The sequence below is a fragment of the Rhea americana genome, unplaced genomic scaffold (assembly GCF_003343005.1).
Source record: "Rhea americana isolate MKP2758 unplaced genomic scaffold, rheAme1 scaffold_229, whole genome shotgun sequence".
NCBI lineage: Eukaryota > Metazoa > Chordata > Aves > Rheiformes > Rheidae > Rhea > Rhea americana.
In genome coordinates, this window is record NW_028186345.1 from 134,187 (window position 1) to 160,716 (window position 26,530).

Consider the following 26,530-nt stretch of genomic DNA (forward strand, 5'->3'; position numbering starts at 1 on the left):
AGCATACGACGCTTTGTCACAGTTCCCTGCCGTCCCTCCAGTCAGGCAGTCCTCGCACCCTATTCTACCGGGACACGGGTCAGCGTCGAGCAGGGGATGAGCACACCGCGGCGTGCGCAGGAAATGCCAGCAGCTGCCGGAGAGGCCGCCTCTGTCAGGAGAGCAGTCACTGCGGAGCGCAGCTGGGAATTGCGCGTAGCTCAGTCCAAATTCCTCAGCTGGCAGCAGCTGTCTGGGGAAACCGAAGGAGACTTGAAAAGAGCCCCATTTCCCGGCCCCTGGGATAATAATTGTGAGTGTTGCCGTGTAAGGATACACGTGTCTGGGCTACAGCGTTCAGATCTCTTTCTGCTTTTTGGCCTCTTCTCTCAAGTTGAAGGAGGGAAGGATAATTCTCCTGAATACCCATCCCCGCTTGTTGTAAAATGGATAGGTGGAGAAAAATAACCAAACAAACCACATGTTCTGCTGCGTTGTTGAATTTGTTTATAATTGGCACTGTTCATATATTTGTTATTTTGACTATGGGGCCTCAGTGTTGCAAGAACACGGTTCCCAGGGAAGTGTCCTCATCTCTGGACTACAGACTCCGACTCCCATTTGCTTAGTCTCTCTCACTGGCCCCATAAATCTCACATTCCTTCTCTGTACAGTTGTATGGCTTCAGCAGGGAAGTGGCCCCATGCCAAGCTACAGACTAACTTGAARCTCTCACTTCTGAGAAGCAAGAACTGTGAACTGAAGCCCCTTCATACTGAGGAGGGCTCAAAAGCCACGCTTCTCACTTCGTGGGTTAAACTAGTCCATCACCTATTGCTTACAGCTTCTGAAGCTGAACAGGTTATTCCTTGAGCTACAAGAGTAATGAATCCTGGCTTGTATACCAAAATCCATAATCTGCCTTAGTCCTCACAGTATTCCCATTCCTTGCTACATCTCCTACACCTGTTTGGCTAGGTAAATGGCTGCATGTGTTATTTGGGCTGGTGCAGAGCTATGCAGAAACTGGCTGGTTGATGACTGCTGTTTTCTCACGCAGTGGATAAGGGCTGAGTTATAACAGCCTTTGCCTCAAAGTGCCATTACTTTGGCTCTTTTCTATCTAAATTTTGGTCTCATAAAACYTACAGACCCATTAGGCTTCTGTCCTCTCCAGGTGGAAAGGCAATCACAGCTAAACAGCCAAACAATGTAATTGCCTAAGTCTAATTCTCTTAAGAAACCATGAGATTAACCTATATCCCACGTAGATAGGACCCCACAAAGACAAACTGCAAGCCTACCTTCTTCTCCACCCTCCCGCAAAGGAGGGATTCCTGGACATGCCAGCTTCCCCACAGAGAAAATGTTCGAGATGACTTGAGACCGYAAATGTCCCCGTGCCCTTCACAGTGCCTCCAAAAGTAAGAGTGGATCCTAGGTGTCTGTGTGAAAGAAATCCACTGCTGTTACAGCTCTGCTGGACATCTGTCTTTTACCTTTGATTATCTTCATTATTCCCAAAATCCGTGGTGTAATGAACAGTATAAGAAGAATGTTAGGAAAACTTCTATTGTGGATAATATAAGTACAATTGATCCTAACAAGAGGAAGTATTTAAACGTTACCTACATACTTTTTTCTTCTTGTAGTTCTGTGATATTACCTGCTCTTTATGTATTCTCATATGCATGCATATTTGCGCATATACATGTATGCTAGTGGGAATAGCTGAGTGCTACTGGTTGGTAATGYAGAACTTAAGACAACTCCTACTTGTAGAAATCTACACAGAATAATATTGTTTCAACCTGTGCTGCAGGAATTAATGGCAGTTTAGTTTATAGCAGGAAGTCATGATTTTTCCGGAAAAGATGTCTTAGTATAAATGGCATTAGCCTTTATGGCTATGGAAGTACAGATTTATCAAGTCCCTTGTATTTCCAGAATCTATAGGTTCTTAATTTCAGTATAAGCAAGCATTTTGCAAGGATGARGCCATACCATTTCTGCTTATCATGTGGATATGTAGATTTTAAAAAATATATATTTATCAATTTAAGTAATAACTGACTTAGTGTTATTCAATCCCAATAAATAAAACTACATACAATGGGAAAGACAGAAGAATCTCAACCTTTAGTCAGTTATGAGTTAGCCTTTGGAACCAGGGGCTTGAAACATTTCTGGGGAACTGAATATCAAATTGTGTAGCACTGGTAATTCACATGAAAAATTAAACTAGTATAAGGGATTGTCATATGGCTTTTTAGGAAGCAAGTTTTAATACCTAATGTCATTGCCAACAGTGGGAATATTTGTGAAAGTTGTTCTTAAAACTGTCAAGCAGTGACTTAGTTGATATTTTCCCACACTAGTTTCCCTTTCAGTTGTTATTAAATAGATTTCACTGGAAGACATTTGCAAGTGGACATACAGTATGTACACATGGCTTCAGAAGTATATGGTCATCACCCGAGTTTCTATTAAACGGATAGTAAAGACTTACTGCAGTTCCTCTCTAAAAACCTCAGTACCCAAGCCAGAGGAGTCAGAAAGTCCTCATGGGTAGTGGTAATTCTAGTCCTGAAGTCAACCAGTTTCTAGTGGGATTATGATGTGCTAGACTAGGTTAATATTCAGTTAGGCTGTCAAGACACAAAAATCCCCCATTCATCTACACTGCCTGGGTATTGCCCTACATTGATCGGAAAGATTCAAAGGTTTGCGCTCCAGGCAGGGAAACTCAAGTGCGGGACCAGGTTTGTAGCACCACGCATGCTCCTGTGTGCGGTCTAGACACAACTGGCTGTAGAGACCAGGACCTGCATCTCGAACACAGCTCTTGGAGGCAACTGAGATGTGACAAGTGATGAAACACTTGGATCCAGTCCACACCTCAAACACAATTTAGTCCTGAATTATTTAGCTGCTGATTTTACAAGGCGGTGTCCAGATCCACCCATTTGCAAACTTGCCTTCCAATGGAGAAGCCCTAGTTGATTTAACTTTCAGCTGGTGGATGTATGGCCCTTATTAAACTCCTTAATGAAAATTACACTCTCTCTTTAGTACGAGAAGTGTGTCTTTTCCTCTAACCTATGCATGATGGTTTGTTCGCCACATATTCAAAACTCAAACAAGTCAAGGAAAAAATCAAATATTATTTCTATAACCTTTTTTTTAACAGGAGGATGTAATTATACAGCTTTCTGGTTTTTGAGCTTTATTAAGATTTTATAAATCATTTTTTTCACAAAAGGATATCTATTTATTATATCTATGTCTTATATCCTTATAACATAAAACACTTAAGAAAATTTAATTTAATTGTGCTGAGAAATTCTCAGTTCTACCTCATTTTCAGATAAAGCTTGAGCATTTAGAAACTGACATTCAAAGATTGAAATATACAATTTAAAATTTGATTTGAAGTTCAATGTCTATCAAATTATCCTGTCAGTGGCAATCCAAGTATTCTTACAAAGCATGTTCTAAGGACATTCTATAATATTACAGCTGTATAGCTTTAATGTATCCCATTTTTGCCATAAGCACTTAAAATACAGATACCAGTATATTTAGTTTAAAATGTACTGCCAACCAGAACATAACAATATTACTTTGAATGCAACTAATTAAACCAATTTTTTTGTATTATATGTGAAAAGGGCTATAAAAGTTGCTCCAAAAACCTCCTATAACAAAATTATGATTTTAAATACATAGGGCTTTTGGGGAAGGAATTCTTCATTGTTGACATCATTGCTGTCTGCTGAGAATAGACACTGTCCAAAGACAACAAACATGGAAATTATATGGTATCACATTCTTATATATTTGGTACTCTAATGCTCTGGTCTTATACTTTTGAAAGTAATAAGAGTTTTCCCATTACATTCAGTAAAAATTAAACCCCATCTAAATGAGTAGTTAATTTAGTAATATTAATAACTTTAGTCTGTGTATTAATGCACAGAATATCCATAAGAAGAATAAAATTAGAGGAAAGCTTTGACTCTTGTCATTCTATATCTAGCACATACTATTTTTAACTCATCCCAGACAGGATGATTCTGTTTAAAACTTTTAGATGTTGGTGTGATTAAAAATCAGCCAAATAYATCTACATTATACTTAGTTTTGATAAATATCAGATCTATATATTTTAACACTTGTTTTACTAACATTAGAGAACTTACAGGCGAGAAAATAAATTTGAAAGAGTGCTTCGATGCTTTCAAATTTGGCAACTTAATTTTGGTAATGCTAGGACAGCAAAATCTCTTCTGTAGAGAGTAATAGTATCAGTTAGCAACTAAGATTAAAAGAAGCAAACGCTTTCCAAGATTTTAGGCCTCTTACACTGTCATTTAGATAACTAAAAAAATGCAGTCTGTAAGGGGGGGAGGTGGCCTGAGGGTGGGAGGCTGCTGTACTCCCCCGGTCCAGCCGGTGGTGAAGGTGAGCACGTGTTTCCCGGAGGCACCCGCACCAACACGCTAACACAACATATCAGCAGGGTTCGCRACGCACCCAACAGCAGTGGCACAAACCTGTGGGATCTGCCAGACCGAGTTCCTAAATACAGATTGGATACCTTGTCTGCATGCAGATAAATCCTGGCCAAATTGATAACGGATTCTCAGTGAGTCACTAGTWGTAGTAAAAAACTCCAGTGCATGGCTCTGTGGCCTCGCCAGGATTTATGGCAAAATTTTGTAATAGCAACTATACAATAGTGTCCTTTATGTAGGTTAGGGGAAAAGTTGGCCCCCAAAAGTCATTAACTTTGATGTCCATCATTTTCAGATTTTGGGAAAGATGAATTAAGACAGCTGTAATGGTCACCATTTAGAAATTCAGTATTTACTCATTGCATCATGCAGTGATCCCACTGGTTCATAGCTGCAGTTACATTTCAAGACAGTATGGRGAGAGAACGTAGGTAGCATTGTACAGCACCTCTCCTTTCCATAGTGGTGACTCTTCTCCTCCGTAAGGTTTTAACTCACATCCCATGAACACTGCATGAGTCCTGAGTTAGGATGCAAGTGGCTGCTCTGTGCATCCTTCGTTCGGGGTTAGAGGAAGCAGTTAGAGCAGGAGGCCTCAGGTACACTCTATCACTCTATCTGAATGACATCGCCTTGATGGATACATGAGTTTCCCAGGTTTTTCATTCCAGTACAGTGCCAAATTAATCAACGTTTGAAATGTAGTACTTAAATTATAAGCAATTAGTAATCTGAAATGTCTTCATCCATCAATAACTATTACAAAACTGAGTTCATTATGGTACCAAACAGATAACTTTCTTTAATGATTTGCCATAATTCACCCAACCAAGAACCATTTTTTTTCTACAGATATGCATGTATATATATTCTAAAGAAGATTTAAATATACTTTTTTTTTTGCTTAATATTGGATTTTTTTCAGAGACGCCCACATTCCAGCCTGCACTCAGATTTGTGGTGATTCTTAAATGTATTTTAGTATATTTGCAATGCCAACCTTTAATTTAAAATATGAAGGTTTAAAGAGAAAAAAAAATCATCCATTTGAGAACAATATCATGCAGTCTATCATCATATTGGGGATACACTGAGAAACCAACCTGGCAGAAAGATCTTGCTGAAGAAAGAGCAAGTATATTTTCAGAAATATTTACTAAAAACTTTACTGGTAAAAAGGCTATTATATTGAGATAACTCCACTTCTATTAGATGCACATATAGAGACTTTATTAGTGTCTATTAACTATTCCTACCTATTCCTATCTATTATTATTCCTATTCACCTAGTGTTTTATGTTTCATTAAAAAAAGAAAAAGAAGAAAAAGACAGACTAGTTAGGAAAGAAATGGGTCATTTTAATTTTATGGTAAATCACAATGACTAAAAAAGATTTACTCTATTCCAAGTCACAGTATGAAAGGAAAGCTGGGTAAAGCGAGTGTTATTTAACACTAAATAATTTCATTTCCATGACTTCATCGGACTTACATATCAGCTATTCAGAAAATAGTCCCAAAGAGAGTCTTTAATTTAAACTGTCTGATGTTCTTTTGGCAGTTGTAGTGAAACCAAGAGATTTGTTCTCCAGAAAACTTGGACATCGTTTTAGTTGAAAGAAAAGTGGGGGATTTGTTTTTTTTTAAGGTAGACTTTACTGCAAGTTATTCAGTTATTTTCAAATATATAGTATCTTTCCTGGAAAAGATTTTAATTAAGCATCACCCTCCTTTCAAAAATAAATAAATAAATAAATAAATAAAAAGCCTATTACATTTTAAAGAATAAGAAGGGCTTCCTGTTCACAAAAGCTAATACACAATGAAATGAATAAATACCATACCTCTTTCTGAAAGCAATTTTTATCCACACAGTGCAGTGGGATTAAATGCATTAAAAATAATTTTGCCAAACTGGATTCTTTGCTTCAAGCTATAACTCAGATGTATTCCCAGAAAGGGGTGGAATGGAAATGTGAATAATTTTGTTTTGACATAGCAATAAAACTCCCTTTGACTGTCTAGAGACGGAAATATTTTCAGATAAGTCTTCATAAGCTTCGTAGGAAATGAGTTCTAGAAATGGTGGTTCACTAAAAAGTAAAATGCTGCTAAGAGAAGTACTTAGCCCTATTCAAAGTTTTCTTCAAAACCAAATTTTTATTCTCTTCTCTGCCCCTAGGTCTGGATAAAGTGCCAAAGGACCTTCCCCCTGACACAACTCTGCTGGATTTACAGAATAACAAAATCACTGAAATTAAGGAAGGGGATTTCAAGAACTTGAAGAATCTTCATGTAAGTGTAAAAGTGAACTGGCATTTGTTACRAAATTGTGGAGAAAAAGTGGCTTTGGCCTGATACTCATTGTTTCTGAGGAAAACTGCTAAAATACTCTGTGRTCACCCTCCCCCAGCCCAGCCTGTTTATTTCCTTTCCCATTCCTCTCCTGCAAATTCTCTCTCCTTTCCTTGCATCATAGAAGTTTCTCATATGTTTTCATCCCCTTGCACCAGTGGTTCCACCCTGTTTCCTGATCTCCATCGCAATTTCTTTCACTTATTTGCCTGCTTATGTTCTCATTTCCTTTGGCACAGTGAGTTGGTCATTTCTATCCAAAAASCAAATCCTTTCCAACCCTGCCACATCACTCACTCACTACTATACCCTTCCCCTTTCACCTCACCAGGCTTATTGAGACACTGTATTTACCATAACTGTCAGTAGTTCTTCCTTACTAATTTTATCTTTTCAAACCAACTGTCTGTCCTTCGCACTATGATGAAACTATTTTTGCCAACAACTCCCACCTAGCAAAACTCCATCCTCATCCTCCCTTACCTAGTAGTCTCTTCCAACACTACTGTCTGTTTTCCTCTGTGATAAGAATTTTCCTTCTCTGGTTTCTATAACTGTTTTTTTTTTTCTTTTTTTTTTCCTGGTTCTTTCCTTAATTTCTGATTTGCATAAAAGAATTGCCTTCTACTTCCAAATTTTTGTTTCTCTGTCTGAGGTCCTTCTCCTTTATTTTTATATTTTAATCAACATATTAAATTCATACCTCATAGACTTGCTTCCTTTTTGTAGAAACAGCTTTCTTTCCAGATCAAAAAAAAAAAAAAAAGGGAGGGGGTATTACTTCTCTGCCTTTGAAAGTAATACTCCAACTACAATGTATTTCAGAATGCTGCCATAAATATTATTTTTCTAGCCTTTCACCAATTCAATCTATTCTGTGTATTATTCCATCCAATCATTTTTGATTATAACAAATATGAACTACTTGCCCTCCCTTTCCTGGAACTTCACAGCCTATTTGAATTCTGTTGTTTCCATTCACCACCACCAAGAAGCCAGCTCCCACTCTTGACGTGTACATGATGCCAATGCCATCATCCAAACAAGCACATTTTCAAACAGCAAACTGCATGATAGCTCCCATGCTGTCCCTCATACTTGGAAGAAACACTCTGTAAACATTTATTTCTTTAATATCTTTCAAATTCCGTCTTAAATCTCTATCTTAAAAAAAAAAAAAAAAAAGAAGTTTAAAATCATTCCTAGGATGCACAATGTCAATATGTGCATAATGGCGGGAGCTGCATGACTAAATCGTAATGGAGTTCATGTATCTGATTTTAGCTGAAGAAGGTGTCTACACCTGAGCTAGTTATTAGATAGCATTTACAATCAGCARTTTGTACTAGAATGTGGTGACTTATGTTTTTTCAATTCCTCTGCTTAGCTACTAAACCTAGATTCAACACCCTAATTCCTACTCACTTCTTTTCGCTCTTTCCACCTTCAAGAGAAGTCCTGGGTGACCTTCACCTGTCTGGTGAAGATCGCATTYTGAGTACGAAAAAGAGCAAGTCCTTGTCAGTGAAGTTAGTCTTTAGCAGTCCTTCATGACACCTCATGAAATGAGTCAGAGCATGGTACTGCAGAGAGAAAGCACGGGCCCCAGTGGCTTCTGCTTGCTTGGCAGGCCATGCAGGTCTCTGCTATACCTCACGCTGTGCCTTACGCAGTTGTGAACTATGTCATCTCTATAGATATTTTTATTTCTCCTATTACAGTAGACATAATTTAATAGTACATTAAACAAGTAACTCTTCAGGGAAGAGATTGTTTAATCCTCAAAGTACTCAGTACACATTTAAGGACCAGCAGAAATTATGCAGAAGAGTGACAGCTGTAACATAAGTATTAACAAATGACCTTTAAAACAATGCAGTTTTCCTGGATTTACTCAAGAGAGAGGAAGAAGTTTGTTATCACCTTCTCAAAACAATAATTTACTCACACAATGCGTTTATGTAGCTATATACCACATCTATTCCCAGCAGGCATCGTTCTTATGTAATATCTGGGAATGATTGCCATTCCCCTTGCAAATAAATATTATTCAGAGTTATACTGAAAAGGGAATATTTCTTTTAGATAAATATATCTCAAAATCTTTTTTGCTGATAGAGTCATATTGTCACTTTTATTATGAAATAAATAACTATATATATACAGATACATCTTTTAATCGTATTCCCTGATAAATATGGCTTGGGTTAGCTTGGCAGAGTGGTGTAGGCTTCTTAGACTTTACTAAAACAGAAAGACCTACAAAAATTATAGTTATCATTGTTCCAAAGTCTAAGATCTTTAACACGTGAAGTCCACCTCTTGCATGAAGTGACCACTAAGTACTACAGAAAAAAATTCCCTAAATCTCATTTTCCACATGTGTTGAAAAAAAATTAGATTAAATTCAGTTTATTCCTTCTGAATCTAACCCTCCCTCCTATAAGCATCATCTGCCACAGGCRTATTAGTTTTAGAGCAGACTTTCAAGTTCAATTTCTGCTGAAGGCTATGTAAAATAAGGAGAAAAGAATGGGTCTACCTATACCTTTGTCACTGGCTTTTTTTTCTTTCTATAAAAGTGTAGCTGCCTAAGCTCTGAGTGTACAACACATGGAAATAGAAGAAAAAGAGGAATAAATATCTACAAAGATATTCTGTATAAAGTAGAAAATTTTCCTGAGGAGAAAAAAAGACCTGTTAAAATTTGTCATTGTGGAAATATGACACAATTAGGAAATAAAGAAAAAAAAGAGAAAATCTGTATCAGCAAACGATAGATACCTGCAAAAGGAAGACATCAAGAAAGCTGTATATTCTAGAGTCAATGATTCTGATGCACTGGATATTTTAATAGCTTTCAGTTAATCCTGGAATAAATGGCTAAACTATGACAGTTTTACTGTAAAAGCTCAGCGAGACTTCACAGCATTTAGAAATGAAACATCAGTTACACCTTTTATCAGGGGACTCAGAAGAATAGGGGAAAAAAAAGGGACAGCCTTTTTTTAGGGCTAAAGATTGAGTTTTACAGTTTCTGGAAATGTTATCTAAAAGACATGGTCATGATTTAGATCTGTGTCAAAACAATTAAAAAGATGCAACTGAAAAGACAGAAAAAAATAGAATCTTCTAGGCAAACTKAAACTTTTGGGGGAGCATAGTTCTTTGACCTCATGGACATTATAAAAAATCCAAAACACTACATGAGTAAGGCCTCATGGAGAGTGAAGTGGGTGTCTACAAAAACAGCACATGAAGTTGCATGCTCTGTGGCAACGCCAAAACAAACCAGCATAATGCCTGGCACTTGGAAAAAGAGGTAAAAGAAACTACTATGTATTAGATCACTGTAAGAACAGCACAAACAACAGAATAGTAAGTACACCCTTTTCCAACATGAATTTTTCAGTGGCACAGTATTAGTACTGAAAAAGAAGATKAATGCATTATTGGCCTAAAAGCAAATGGAACATTGCTTAATTTAAGCTGGCAGAGGTATGAAAACCATGGTTCTGCATACATCAGTGTAAAAAGCAGTTATATTTATGCTGAAAAAAAAAAAACTTGCACAAAAGAGATAAAATTTAAACTTGGGACTTAAAGTTATGACCATTTGCCTGCTAAGGGAATGTATGTGTGACTAAATGTATGAACAAATCAGTGAAAACACAAGCTGTAGCAGTATCAGAGGGAAAAATAATACATTTAGTTAAAAATATTTCATGCCCTCACTTTTTTAGCAAAAGAAGGCTCCCTATGGAAGGACAAGAGCTCACAATAATTGAGCAGCAAGTCTAAGAATATTTTCCAGGGAGATAGAAAAACTCCTAACAGATCAAAAAAATATGAGTGAAAGTACACAGTCTTCTGATGACTCATTACAGCTTAAGTTCCCTTTTCCCAGGCAGAATCAACAGAGAAGTTGAATAAATATACTGCTCTGCCAATCACAAAATGAAGGCTCAGTAGCTACCAGCCTACCGTAAAAAAATCAAAGACAGAAATCTCTGTCCTGTTTCTACCTCTGAACCCTACTCCCATTATCATCAACAGCAAATGGCCTTAGCAGGTGTGAGATACTTTTTTTTTTTTTAATTGGTGCATCTCTAGGTTTCTGAGAGATGTTGTGAGCAAAAACAGGGTTAATCTTTTCGATGTACAGTGCTCCCTTAGAGAGAGACATTATTGGCTCAGACCCTCCTTTGCATTGTGCTTAACCACTGAGATTTTCCACTGAAACAAGTAATATACAACAAGGAACATGCAAGYAAAACATTTTTAATGTGCAGAAGGTACAAGATCTTTTAGAGTGAGGAAAATAGTAGAACAAAACACTAAGAGGCCCTCAAAATTTTGGAGTCAGAATATTAAACTAAAGATGAAAAAAAAGGAAATTCTATAAATACAACAATAAAATWAAGTACACAGGTAAATTATGATAAAATAGATGGGAAAAGTGCTTGCCTCAGTAGACAGGAACAGGGTTGAAAGGTTCTTTGGAATGCCAGAGCATTAGGATTATTTTTTATTAGAGTAAGAAAATGTAACAGACTGGGGATTCTCACAAAACCCAGCTGTTCCCTGGTCATCTGTGCAACTCATGTTACACAATACTTATCAGTGAGAGCTCAGACTTTGTAAAAACTAGATCCACAGCAGGCTCTTTGGCTTAGAGTGATTATCCAAGAAGGCACTGAGGATATGATCAGACTGCTTTCTACAGTCTGCTTTCCTCTAGGCTGGCAGGCAGTTGTTTCAATGCTTTTCCATCTCCATCCACACAGTTTTGTCATTCTTCCCTTTTCTATTTATGCCATCCCCTTTTCTTCATCTTAGCTAGGTCCGCTTCACTACACCTCACCAAAGAATTTAAGGAGCAAACAAAAAAGAACCACATTACCACCATATTTTTCGTGGCCTTTCCTACCTTTTTCCTTTTCCTGCTTTACCTCTGCAGATCATGAGCCCTTTAGGACACATAACATCTGGAATGCTGTTCAGAGACCTCCTTGTATTCAGGGGCTCTTGGTTTCTTCAGGTTTGCCAATGCTTATGATTTTCAAAATGAATTTTTAAGTGAGGGCTTAGTTTGTAAAGCCCTTTCTCCCTCTGTAATACAATTACAAGAAAGTCAGGTTCTGTCCTGTGTTTTGTTCCCTACCCCCCCCCACCCCCGCCAAGTCCTGACAGTTTTACAGAAAAGCTTGATCATATATTTGGAATATGATTATGATTTAATGACTAAAACCATAAGGCAAACAAAAAGAACAACATTTATTCTTATTATTTTTATTTGGAAGTCTGGGTCTTGAGCTTACAATTCTTAAGGCATTATTGTTCCTAATAGCACTATTGTAAAATAACAAGTCATAATACAATAAATAACCTAGGAAATTAAAGAAATTTCACCAGATCAGTAGACTGACTACTCAGTGTAAACTCATGCATCATTAGAGATTTAGTGTTAAGTAAGAACACCGTCTCCAGCTTGTAAAACATGTATTACAACAAATAACATTTTGCTGATCATTTTACAGTTTCCTTCTAACTTTGGCAAGACTCTCTTCAAACTGTTCTCATAAACTAAGAAGAACAGACTTAAGGACAGCAACCCCACAGCACAATTKTATTACTTCAGAAGACTGGGCTTTATTCCCTCCTGTCGTATCAAAAATCATAAGCTTTGGTACCCTCAAGAAAGCGCCCTACACTAGCTCCTACCTGATTGCCATACACTCCCTGTGCAGTTTGTCAGTGTATATTTTGACAAGAGCAGGCCAACAAGTGTTCCAAAATCTTCCTGAATTATGAATCCTCCTTTTTGTTTCTGGGAATAAATATTTGAGGCAGAAACCAGGCCAGAGGTGGTAAATGGCCGGACTCCCACTCGCTTCAGCTGAGCCAGCATCTATTCCTGTCATACAGTGATTTTTGTTTTTCTTGCTACACTAATATCAGAGGTGTTTCAGAAGGAGCTAAGCCATCTTCGGAGCAAAGCTTGGCTTTTTTCTTTCCTCTCTGAGCACCGCTTAAACTAGTAGTCATGACAGCATGGTCTGTAGGTATTACCACAGTGCGTGATATAATAATAAACATAGCAGGGTCAATGTTTACAGAAGAAACTTCATGACACATGTGAAGGCACAGGGACAAGGGAAAAGACTTTATCCTAAGAAAATGAAGACGGAAGCTACTTTTTCTCTTACCCATGGAAAATTGCTATGAACCCTCTGGTCCTGATTATATGGTGTCTTTGGTATCAGATATATTTGATCCTCTTCTTCTTCTTTTCTCTCACCTCTTTTCTTGCCTCTTTTTAAAGATCTCAGCACCCACAGCAAGTCATCCTGAAAGCTGTGTATTGATATGCTCAGAATTTTTTACTGAGAATTGGTGATATACTTCAAACTTTTTTCCCTGTTTTCGTAAACTTATTTTAAAAGAAGTATCTTTTTTTTTCCACTCAAAAATGAATGGAAATATGGAAAAAGTGGATTTTTGAAAGAGGGATCAATTCCTGTGGCTCCATTCAAATACGACCCTAAGCTGTCACATTTCTTTCGGCTGCCAAATAGCTCTATGCCAGCAGCTCTGTAAGTGCAGGCCATGGCCCAGGGCTCAAGCACTTTCAGGACTTTGATGTTGACCCTAAATTTTCCCTCCTAGTATTTCTTGCTCTGCACAGTTTGTATACACAGCTATCCTTTAACAAGATGAATATAACACCCGGTATCATGCTATCGGTACTTTATTCAGGCTACTTAGTCCATGTAGCATGTTTCTGCCTAACTTCCCTTCCTCAATAGCACTGCCGGCAGATGTTTTCCCTAGGTTTTCTCCTCTAGTTCCTGTTTTCACTGACCTCTAAATTCCCCTGAGTTTTTTATTATAGTCTATTTTATTTTGATTTTAACTTTTGTTACAAGCAAACCATAAGGGACACATTAAGAGAAAAGTAAACAAGAGTACTGCAAGCCTAATAATTTCTTTCTCTAAAAGTCTTGCATATAATGGAGTTATTGTGAAGTGGAAAAGGAACACATGGGTATGGCTTGCCAGGTGCTATGCTGCTATGTTATGCTCATCATTTGCTGTTGCTCTGGGATACAGTAAAATTTCTTATATATATATATATTTATTCTTTCTTTACAGCTGCACAATAGGGTGAAAAATAATGCAAGCTTATAAAGCAGAAAGAGTAGGGACTTACACAGCAGGGAAATGATGTCCCAGTACAAAAAATGTTGAAAACTAGAGGTTTGTAGTACATTCCCACCTTATACCACCATATATACGTTGCCACCCTGAAATCATTATTTTTAAACATACCTTTGGTAGATACCATCATTTGTAAGTGAGAACGATTTTCTGAAAGTTTTAATGAAGCAGCATTTTTATGTATTTCCCTGAGATAACACAGACATACTCAAGAGAAAACATAGCAAAGCAGAACAGATTAATCCTAGATAATTTCTGGTTCTGGTCAAGACTAGCACTTCTGCTGTACAGGAGCCTTAGCAATTCTGTTAACGTCAGCTAGTCACAGAATATTTACACCATAGGTCCTGAAGGAATGTTGACTTGGATATCTATGAAAAAAAAATCCAAGATAAAATAAAATTAAAAAAAAGTAATTAACAATAATACATGCAGTTATCTTATTTACAAAAAAGTAATTAAAAACACTAACTTGCATGATTTAAGCTGTATCATTTATCATAACAGTCCCAGTATTATGGAGGTAGCTATATTATACTAGGGCTGGAAAATAGCTTCCAAATTCTGGCAATAGTCACTCTTAGGAAACCGCAGCTGATGTGTCCTCGTGGCACATCTTATAATTCTGATTCAAATAAAAGAGAATTGTTGCCATAGCTTCCACTAGCCAATACACTTATTTTGGGAGAGGCTTAATGTGGGTGAAATATTTTGCTGAACTGTGAGTGACCTTTACTACCTCCTCTCACAAGTGTGGTGTTGCTAGCTAGCATGCAAAATTAAAACCAGATATGCACAGTTTTATGTGCACTCTTGTGAAATGACCTACAGTCAAAATGATGTTACTTTGCTCAGGATGAGCTGCAAAAGGAGTCCCTTAGGGGGTAAAAAAAACCCTTCAAATACAATTTTAAACTATCTTCCCACCTCACTTTCAATTTTCATGACAGAGAGGTGCTTTCAGTGACACTGACAAACTTCTTGACACTTTTTTAATGCTTAACTGGTTACTGAAAGTGTTAAATGCCCAGTTTTTCCTCCAGAAAACAGACAAAAGTTTAATTACAAAAATATTAAGAGTRTATTAAAATAAAATGAATATTAACTGTAATACATGTAAAATCAAAACCTGTGGTATAGCAGCAACTACTTTCTTGTGTTTCTGTTAGCAGTATGATGAAGTTAGTCACCAAAGCTGTTTATTACTATTTATTAATCTCTTTAGTAATAAAAATAAATAAGTAATGCTACCTATACAGCCCCTTCTATTTCATTCATTGCACAAACATGCAGCACTGTAAATCTGATAGATAAGTTGATAAAAAGCAGCTGCAATGAAAAGATTCATACTTGCCATATACGAAAACTTTTCCATTAGACACGTTTCTATTTCAACATTAACAGTATTTTCTTCTCTCTTTTTATGTCATAGTTGGCTAAACAATAAGAGAGGTAGCAGTACTGCAGATTTKCTAAATCAGAGTGCTATTAGAGGCATATGCAGACCACTTATTTCAGGTATCTAAGGGAGCTGCCATGGAAGCCTTTCTTCCCTGCCGGTGTGGAGAGCTGCCTTGAGTATCATAATAGCTGACAGAACTAAATTAGGCTCCTACATATTAAGCGGAATGAATATGGTCCATGATCCCTAACTGCAGGACTTACAGTACGAGGCTTAAATTTTCAAATTGCTGCTACAGTAAGCAACTTTCTTGCTTTTCTATAAAAAAAAAAAAGAAAAGAAATAAGAGGTTTTACCTCTGCAAAAGAAGATATCAACAAACAGAAATCTAACAAGTGCAGTTTGTAAGACTAACAGGATAGTGATGATAATATACATACATGTTTATTAAGATAAGTGGTACCTTTACTCATAGAATTTTCTGCTCAGGAAAAAACAAATAGTATGTTTGTATGACGGTGGGTAATGTATAAAAATATCCTCAGAATAAAAGAAAAAACTACTTTCCCTCTTCTCCCTCCTCCCAGAAAAAAGAAAAAGCAAACATGCAAATAAAAGTGATAATGTCATTAATTTTATGTGAATGACTTGTTCTTCACAGCTTTCAAGTGAAAGGCTTCGTTTTGGATACAGATTAGGATTCTCATGGGTGTTAACAGAAGTTGCATGTACCTCAGTAACAAGATGGCACCTGCGGATGTTTTGCAGATCTTGTTTATCTTTCACTGTTTCAGAAGCCCTCAATGTATTTATTTTAGTATTGTGTTGCATTTTATTCAGCTCAGTCAGCAGGACATCAAAAAGATTTTATATACTGGATACACTATTTCTTTCAATGCTACATTTTTATAATAATTTCCCTAGTGGTCATCTTAGATCTTCTTCTTCTTCACTCCGCAGGCATTGATCCTTGTTAACAACAAAATCAGCAAAATAAACCCAGCAGCTTTTGCTCCTCTGAAAAAGCTGGAAAGACTTTATCTGTCCAAGAACAACCTGAAGGAACTTCCAGAAAACATGCCAAAGTCTCTTCAGGAGATACGTGCTCATGAGAACGAGATCTCCAAACTGAGGAAAGTGGTCTTTAATGGACTGAATCAAGTGATTGTTCTAGGTACGCACACGAGAAATTATTAAAATCAATCTAAAGTACTTCAGAGTTTTCTAGATTTTTTTTTTACTTCATATAAAGTGATTTTATGTGAAAAGCCAAGAATTGCTCCAATAAATTATACCTCCAAAATAGCTTTGACCTGGTAGACACCTGAAGTTTAACAGATATAGATGCATACACTGCAGCCCAGCTCACAAACATGTTTTGTTGGCAGAACTAGGCACCAATCCACTCAAGAGTTCAGGCATTGAAAATGGAGCTTTTCAGGGGATGAAGAGGCTCTCCTATATCCGTATCGCAGATACCAACATTACGAGCATCCCCAAAGGTAAGAACTTCAATAAGTATTTGAGAGATTTATGCAGGTAAAATATAGTAACTTCTAGTCAGCTAGAATTACTTAAAAATAAAGAAGTAATTGAAGCCTTTTGCTTCCAACYCTAAAATATTCATAATTTGACTGCTAGTAAAAGAGAGATTTTTTTGTTGGCTTTTATTGGCTTGGTAAATTTTAATTTTTCCATTATTAGAAGCTTCACAAAAGGTGCATTTTCAAAGGTAAGTCTTTTTATGTCATTTTACCTTTTTTGTCTCACAGCTGAAATATAAAGTGAAAGAATCTTTTTGCCCTCCAGCCCTCCTTCGCTAACCTGAACAATATTATACAGATAAATCTATATAGTGGATTTAAGCCAAAAGACCATTCCTGCACAAAACAAAAACATTTGCTTTTTTAAAAGTACTTCATTTTAAATTACTACAARATAAAAACATCTCCAATGTAACATATTCAAAAGGAAAGAAATRCAAAACGTTTCCAACCTAGAGGAAATTATAGTCAATTTATTCATACTTCAGCCAACAGATTGTTTTGAAATAGCACTACCTTTTTGAAAGTTAATATTAGTTGTTATTTCTTTCTCCTTACATTTCCTGTTTTGGCTGTTTTTTGGGGGGACCTCAGACAATGAAAATACTTTGTTCCATTTTTTTTCCTGCTAACTTTTCAGACTAGTGGGTGCTCTACCTAAGATAAGGTTAAAATTATTTTCCCTCATCTTTATAACCTCAATAATTTCTAGTGTTATTTTTTATATAGGACCTTAATGTTGTAGATTTATGCATGTGGATAACCTGGATAAAATGAAGGCTCTTTTTCTTACACTATCATATATGTCCCATTTATGTACTTATGAAGACTAAAATTAATATCTGTGAAGAATTTCATTTAGCTACTTTTTAAGAATTAAGTGTTGTATGATGACTTAGAAACTAGGTTGTATTTCATTCCAAATAAACCGTTACTTGAAAAATTGTTGTTTTCAGATTTCCTTGATTGTGACAATTCTTTTTTTAAATAATTTTCAACATACAAATTAAAAAAATTTCTATCTCTTTATTGATGATAATTTGTGATTTAGTAATTCATGGAATTGATTTTGGTTGTACTTGGTAATCTTTCTGTTACTGTAAAGGAGTCTCAGTATAACACAAGTCAAGACCACTAAAAAAATAATAAAAATACAGTTTAACCAAAAGTAATTTGATGATGTTCTCTACTTCAGGGCTTCCTCCATCCCTTACTGAACTTCACCTTGATGGCAACAAAATCAACAAAATTGATGCTGACAGTCTGTCTGGACTCACCAACTTGGCTAAGTAAGAATTTGTTTCCTCTTATCACATACAAATATTAGTTGAAATCATAACTACTACATATACAATTAGAAAATATTCTAGGCTTCATGATAATGATCATCTTTAAAGTAGTAGAAGTTATTAGGAAAAGTTTCTGAGGACTTACATACTGACTTGGCAAAATGAAGCACATCTTTTTAATCTAACCACACTTTACAACTATCTTCAAGATATTCTCACTTACTCTCAAATATTCTCTCAAGAGAGAAAATATAATTTGATCAAATGTGTCATATTTTTTCATTTATTTCCATGGTTGTTTATGCAGTTTTTATGGGACATTTCATTCCTTATGGGGGAAAAAACACTAAGGGACAAGAAATACCTTTAACAGTATTTCCTTCATTTCTCAGRGAAGGCAAGTGTACAGTGAGTCCAATAATGTAACAAAAAACACAATATATGTGCAAAGATGTGACTGCACCTTGGGGATGACTTTGCCTTGGTAATCTGTAAATATTTTGCTGAATAAGCTTCTCTAATTGTAGGAAAATGTGAGAGTTACTGAAAAGAAGCCATAGACATATAGCATCACTCATGAATTAGTTCACATTAAATAACATGCTAAGCAGTACTATGGACCTGTAATAAACAGTGTTTTAATACTATGATGCTTTACAATATTTCTATGAAAATGGACTCTTAACTGATTTGAAAGTCTTTCCTATTCAKATTCCTGGATCTTCATCTTAATCATTCTTACTGTCATAATGAAGGCAGAGAAGAGAAATCAGTGAAAGAATATCAGCCACCAGGAATTAAGTTTACTACTGTTTGTAGTAGGATGTACTAAAATTTAGTTTAACGAAGCATATGATATATGTATAATTTATAAAAGTTTTAATATTTGGAAAGTGGCAGTTCCAAGTGATAATCTTTAGAAAAGCTTTCTACAGCTTATAAAGTAAAGCATTTCACATTTCAATGCATGCTTCATGTTCAAATTTGATCATGGATTCATCCATGTTCAAAAAAAGAATCTGTTCTCGGATTTTCATGAAAAAAAAAAGGAAAACCTTTAGTTACAGATTAGGAGACTATGAAGCAGTAATTGTTAGCAATAGCAGCTTAGTATAAAATGTAACATTATTCACAGAAATGATAAAAAAAAAACTTCTAAAACTGAAATGAGATCTTAATTACTTAGAGAGAGAATACCATTTCTTGGGCTATGGATAGGTCAGTTGTGCTGTGGATAACCCAATTTTGCTGCTGTTTCACATTAATTCTTGGAAAAAAATACAGGCACCACCACATGGACAACATTATTGGAATTCCTTCTTAAACCTTAAAGTTGCATGYACCAAGTGCTGATGGGTTATTAAAAAATATTTAAACTTGGGCTGTTCCCATTGTGGTGGTACCGAACTGAGGAAGATAGAGTTGATCGTGGTGTGGATGTGCAAAGCTGCTCAGAGAGGGCACCAACTTGTAAACAGCCCATGCTCAGTCAGGCAGCCTAAATACAGATGGAAATCCTCTTTTGCAAAGCTGAAAAATAAGGCAGAGTACAGCTTTGCTGAAAAAAAAAAAAAGAAAAGAAAAGAAAAAGAGGATATTAGAAGTAACAGAATAGATAAATGAAGAAAGGAAGGAGTAACAAGAGTCACGCTCCAAAACTACACATGGGATAAATTTATGGGTCGGTATGCTTTTCCTTACTGCTTCATCAGTCCCACAGAAACAAATTATCCAGAAAATAGTTTTTATTTGTTCGTCTAAGACTTCAGGACCACTGGTAGAGGATCAGAGCACTCTCCTCCTGGATTGTGCCAGCACTGCCCAACAGTGCAGTAGCTGCCCTGAAGCATAGTTAGCCTTTGAGGAATGGGTCAGCTTAATGACTGTCTGTGCTAGGATGTTTTGAACTGTAAACTGCGCCACGTGAGAACTCAGCCTAGATCTGCAGTTTATTTATTCACTTTCAAATTATTGACTTCTAGTAGACCAGCAATATTTGTTCTTTTTTTGTTTGTATATTTTCCTCATAAAATTATCCTTAAGTCCTTCAAAAGTCTTTGCATAGTGCTGCAGTGAAAAGAAAAAAAATCTCATGAATGTAAACTGAACAAAGACTCTTCTGGTTTAATGCAGGAAGGAGCTCCCCAGGAGCATATACATATTACACAGCTGATGTTACTGAAGTCTAGAATTGACTAAAGTTTATTAAAGTTTACTTAAAAKATCTAGCTACATACAGTGGAAGTTGCATCAAGTCCTGAATAATTCAGCTGCATTAAGTTTGTTTAAGGTGCATATTATGAAGGGCATATAATATATATGTATATATAYGTACAGGACTTTTTCCTTGTATGAGCGATTCAGGAGTTGGATCTTGTCCACCCTTATGAGGTGCAAGGTGGTTACTTTTGTCTCAACAGACCAATATCAAAGCCAAACCTGCTTTTCTCATGCTCCTCTCCTTAGGTGTGACTCATATGCTTATAGACCTGAATAGCTAGTGAAAATACATTCTCATATATGTCCACCAAGAATTTATACAATCATCTGCCAAAATGTTTATTCCCGATTCTTCTAAAAACACCCACTATGAGCACACGAGTCCTTTGTAGAAATTCTATACTCCTCCAGACCAAATTGTGCATGTAGGATCAAATCCCCCAAGCTTTACTAAATCCTGATGRATTGTACTCAAAAGGATTTTTTTCTAATAACTTTTAAATGAAAGTCAAGAAAATTGTTCCATGACCAAATTTCTAGCAAGGTTATGAGATAATGCAAACTGCATTTCGGAGCAAATACCTACTGATGTCCGTGGGAGAGGTCATTAAGCTCTCACTTGTCCTTTACTAGCTTAACAACATTTCAATGTTTAAATAATTATGATTATGACTTTGTGTTACATAATACTAGTTATCAAGAGTATTTCTTTGATTGTTTATTTTTTAAACAAAATACATAAAACATGCTTCCATTCTTGGATGACATTCTTTATGGAAACATTTATGTCATAAAGTCCAAATAGGAGTTTTTAGCTCTATGATTTTTTATTGGATCTAGATTATGGTTTTTGAAACTGGTACAAGCCACAAAAAAATTACAGGTGGTAAATCATTGTGAATTACACTTTCTCTAAAAGTATTAATCCATAGCAAGTTGTCTTATCATCAAGCTTCTGATTATCTTTATTAAATTCTTTGATTATTTGATTGAATTTATTTGATTCAGTAATTAATAACTCTCCGAGCAGTTCTTTTTTCCTGGAAATTAAAATGACCGTTTAAGGAAAAAAGATAAAGCAAAACAGACGAAGTAGGTTTGGCCTTTGTAGAAATATTTYCTCAAAGGACAACACCTCTGCTGACAAATCCTGCAGTATAACTACTGAATTCCTTACCACAACATATTATAACTTACATTATGAGTTAGTCTTGAAAAGATTCAATAGTTTGGTGACTGCAAATCTAGGTAGTATCAGCACAGATTTTTCCAAGTTGCACATAAATTGTTCCAAYAAGCCCAGAATGTGCATGCATAAAACAGGAAGAAAGATTTGCTGGTTAAAGCTCTGGAACCCAGGAGAAGTGTGCGTAGCTCCCGCTCCGGGGTGCTGTTCCGCAGATCGTTGTGTGTGGCTCGGTTCTAGCTTCCAGCCTGGGAAACAGCTATACCTATATCGATACTTTAGAAAGCTGCGGGGAAGATTTAAAATGAACAATTCTGGCGAGCCTGGGTCAAGTAGTTCGACAAGGAAAGTTACAGCATGAAGCTTTTATTCAGCTTTTAAAGAAAGACTAGTACCTACTGAGGTACACCGAGCGCCTTACAGTGATGTTAGTCCCTGGAATAGAAAAGTAGAAGTGCCGTGAACGCAAACTGAACGTTGTCATGGTAATTATGATAGTTCACATCAGATGTCAAACTGATCTAAATATACTGACCTAACCTAGTTCTCCACAGTAACTCTGAATCTCACAAAAAATTCTACAAATTGGCCAAGTCTACAGTAGCGTATAGAAGCAATTGCCCTATAAATGATTATTATCTGATTTAACTTTTTTTTGTTTGTTTGTTTGTTTTTCTGTTTTTTTCAGACTGGGTCTTAGTTTCAACAGTATTTCTTCAGTGGAAAATGGCTCTCTTAACAACGTGCCTCATCTGAGAGAGCTTCATCTGAATAATAATGAACTTCCCAGAGTGCCGGGTGGGCTGGGTGAGCACAAATACATCCAGGTAAGGCCTGCCAAACTGCCTCACAGGGCGGTAGCTGAAAGATTCTGGATGATATTTCTGTGGCTACTCGATTTTGATCAAAACAAGGTATTTGTGCAAAAGGCAACTTTGATGCAAGTTTTATAAAGCACTGAATATACATTGAAAAGTTGAAAGTAAGAGGACGACTCCTCTTCTGTGCTGATTTGTGGCAGGGCATGTGGAGATGTATAGATCTGTAGGGGTTCATTTGTATCTCTGTGTACCTGTGGGTGTACAACAAATGTGAAATTATTTCTGCATTTTTATCCCCTCTCTGCTCAGGAAATCTTTCTGTGAACATTTCTTCACTTGTAATAGTTTTAGCTCTACTCAGTGTCATTTTTCAAACTTTTTCAAAAATCTTCCCCTTGGTATTCCACAAAATTATGCATTCAGAGGGGCAAAGAGAGGCAATACGTGTTTCACACCAGCAGTGTTTTTAAAGTCTATGTGACTGAATAGCTGGAAATATGGTCCTCTTAGAATCTATCGCAGTCTGACTTCACTGGAACTATGATTTTATTGGAAAGAAAGCTCCCAAAGAATGAAGACTCCCTAATATAAATCACCACTTGCATGTAGCTTGGGAAAATTCATCAGAAATGGTAACTCTGGAGCAAAGTAATATCCGTCAGCTAATTTAAATCATCAGTATGATTGTTTTGGCTCTGAGTCCTATACAGTTGCACTCATGGAAATGAAAGCATTAGTTTGAGAGAAACCAATTAGCACCAAATAGATCCATTACACATTGCACATGCTTCTGAATCACAGCATTATATTAATATTTACACATCTATGGCTCTTGTTTCAGTTATAGTATGATCAATAATATTACTGAATTCCCTTGCACAATTTCTACTTTTCTCTATAAAATTTTCTCTATAGATTATTTCACTGGATATTTGGATAAATTGGATATAATCTCTGTAGTTCAAAAAATATGCAGAATAAAGCATACATTTGAGAAAACTGACATGTTGTTACTCTACATAGTATTGTAGAATACTTACCAATTATTTGATGTCCAATGATTTATGTCCTTTACGCCCTTTAGCACTATTACTCACTTACGTACTTCTACACGTTTCAGGTCGTCTATCTTCATAACAACAAAATTGCTTCGGTTGGTATCAACGACTTTTGCCCTCTTGGCTACAACACCAAAAAGGCTACCTACTCCGGTGTGAGTCTCTTTAGCAACCCTGTGCAATACTGGGAAATCCAGCCCTCTGCTTTCCGATGTATCCATGAACGCTCTGCGATACAGATTGGAAATTACAAATAGATTTCTAAAGATGGGGTTCGGTTGCATTTCAGCTAAAGTACCTGWTGTAATAGGCCTGTTTAAAAATTGTTGCTAACAAGTAAAGCCAAATACCAGAAACTTCACTGTAAAGTGGAGATAATCCATTGATGTAAAAGAAATGAATCATTACAGATGTACAAGATCAAGCGTACCACCAAAAAGAATTGCCGACTGTGCTTTAATCTGACTTATTTCAGCCTTCTTTTCCAGCATGCTTTCTGTGGTATTTATCAGTTTGCTGAATGCTACAGGTTCTCAGATTCCACTGTATATGAGATTCGGGGTAAATATTTGTCAATCTATGATATATATATTAAAAAAAAGATAACGATTGAGGGTATTTTTATAGCCACACAAGAAAAATGGCAGAGGAAAAAAGATGACTCTCAACCTATTTTTTATTCTTGGAGAGAGTTAGCCCCTTTAAACTTACTTAAAGCCCTGGAGGTTTAAAAATATCCATTATAATACTAAGCTAATTCTGAATATATCTATTTAGCAGAGGCAAATAAAGTTGTTGCTAATGTCATTATTTTGAGAAAAATAAAATAAAGACATATCATACACATACTTCTTTTAAGTTTGCAATTTTTCTTGAGCAATGCTATTCAGAATTAGGCTAATATAATCCTAATGAACAAGATAAAGAATAGTTTGCAGTACAAAACATTTAATCTATGTCTGGATCTCACTAAGTAAATTTCTCTAGGACAAATCTGTCTCACCTTAGTCACAAGAGCAGCTTCACTGATTTCAGTGAGACTACATTGCAGAGTAAGGTGTTAGGGTTTAGCCATCAGTACCAAACCGTGTATATATCTAATCCAAAAATAACAGCAGTGCAGCATTTCCTTGCTCTGCGATGTACATTGGTCTGCATTCCTTACCTTTCTCAGTATTTAAACTATGTTTCTGATTGCCAAGTAGAGTTATGCAGGTTCCCCCTGTGAAGAATTTCTGGGATTTAGATTATAAGCAAAACCATAGCCATAGTGAAATAGGAGGTGAAATAACTACAAGGCCTGGCTGAAAGTTGCTGGGGCATCATTCATAGAAGTATCTTCTGAGAATGATTGAAAGTCCTCTGCAAATTGGGATTCTTCAACCCACACCAGTGGGTAGTAAGCACATCAAAGGTAGGCTGCACATTTCTACTGTCAACCTACAAAGTTAAATGTATGCTCAGTCCAAATGTCACACTAAAATAGTCTTCAGCCTCTTAAATCTCCAAAGTCAATCTCTCTAATTTGTAAAACTTGTATGTCATTTATATTAAAGAATACTGTAATACAGGCAAACTTCAAAGTGTTTGTCTTTATTTCCTGTTTTGATAGCATAATATAGTGTGTCAGAACTTAATTATGATTAAGTCCAGAAAAATGAAAATCTTTGGCATAGCAAAGGTTAAAATAAGAACAACCTGTATGAAAGTTTTCCTCATTTGCAAAACAGAAAAACAGTATCTTCATGCTTAATGGTCATAGGTATATTTTTTAATAAAAGAAACATATTTTCTTTATAGTTGTCATTTTTTAGATAGTAAATAGTTGTAAATAATAGTAAATCACTATAGCCATAACATATAGAAAGAGTGTTATTGTACCCTTGTTTAATATCTTTTTTATATATGTCATCAATGAGTTCCTCCTATTTACATCCAATTTTTCTTCTGGTTTTCTCATGTTGGGGGTGTTATTTTTAAATAAAACTAACAGCACATAACATCCATTTGTCACTGGAGGGAAGAAAAAAACCCCAAACCAAAATCAGCAGTTAGAACTTTTTTTTTCTTTCATTCTTGGTTGGATACGTGATATTATTCACAGGGAGAGGTCGTGCAGAAAGCTGTGCACTGTACTCAGTAGAGGACAGAGGCATTTTCTTAGCCAGAAAGACTCCACAGTTTATATGTACATAGCTCAAATTAACAACTAGAATTTATATAAGAAGAGATTTATGTAACAAATAATACAAATCACTTATTACAAAACACTCCATATAAACATATGTACACAYTCTCCATGGCTTTAGAATCTCTGCAGAATAAGGCTTTTCTTTCAAATCAGAATCAATATGAAGTCCAGAAGAAAATATCCTAGCCTGGTCCTCCTCTGTCCATGTCATACCCACAGTATGGCCCATACTAAACATGTCTGACCATTGTGTTAAAACACAATCTATTCCTCATAAAATACATTCCTGGTTACAAATAAGGGCTGTAAACATAACRGGGTTTTCCTGATTCCCAGGCCTGAGCAATAAAATTGTATAAAGAAATTCTATAACATGAGACCAGAGCAAACTCATAACAAAAGTGAAAAAACACTCTTGGTTTTCTATAAATTGTGAAGCCGTATCCACAATGTCTAACTGACTGGACCGTCTCCTAAGTGAGTTCAACCCACACGTAGAGTATTTCAGACACAGCATCTGCAAAGACTTCAAAGCAGTGGGAAGCCCAGTACTTTTAAAACTGCTTTTCATATAAATACTGAACAGATGGTGCTTCCACTGAAAAAATAATAATAATAAAAAAAAATGAAAGAACAAAGGCTAAAAAACTATAAACAGCTGAGCAGAAAAGGATAAGAAAGAGGGCTAAAGTAGGAAGCCTTTAGGCCCAATGGTGCATCCCCAATCCCTCCATAAGTTATGAAAAG

At 36.1% G+C, this 26,530-nt stretch overlaps 1 protein-coding gene across 1 annotated transcript in view; it reads left to right on the top strand.

Moving 5' to 3' along the window:
* DCN (decorin) overlaps positions 1–25,168 on the top strand; it is a 39,801-nt gene extending 14,633 nt beyond the window's left edge. The window contains exons 3-8 of the mRNA XM_085305928.1: positions 6,679–6,791; positions 16,435–16,648; positions 16,863–16,976; positions 18,214–18,307; positions 22,402–22,540; positions 23,655–25,168. Coding sequence (XP_085162054.1) covers positions 6,679–6,791; positions 16,435–16,648; positions 16,863–16,976; positions 18,214–18,307; positions 22,402–22,540; positions 23,655–23,849 — 869 coding nt within the window. The 3' untranslated portion in view covers positions 23,850–25,168. The remainder of the gene's footprint in view (positions 1–6,678; positions 6,792–16,434; positions 16,649–16,862; positions 16,977–18,213; positions 18,308–22,401; positions 22,541–23,654) is intronic.
* The last annotated feature ends 1,362 nt before the right edge of the window (positions 25,169–26,530 follow it).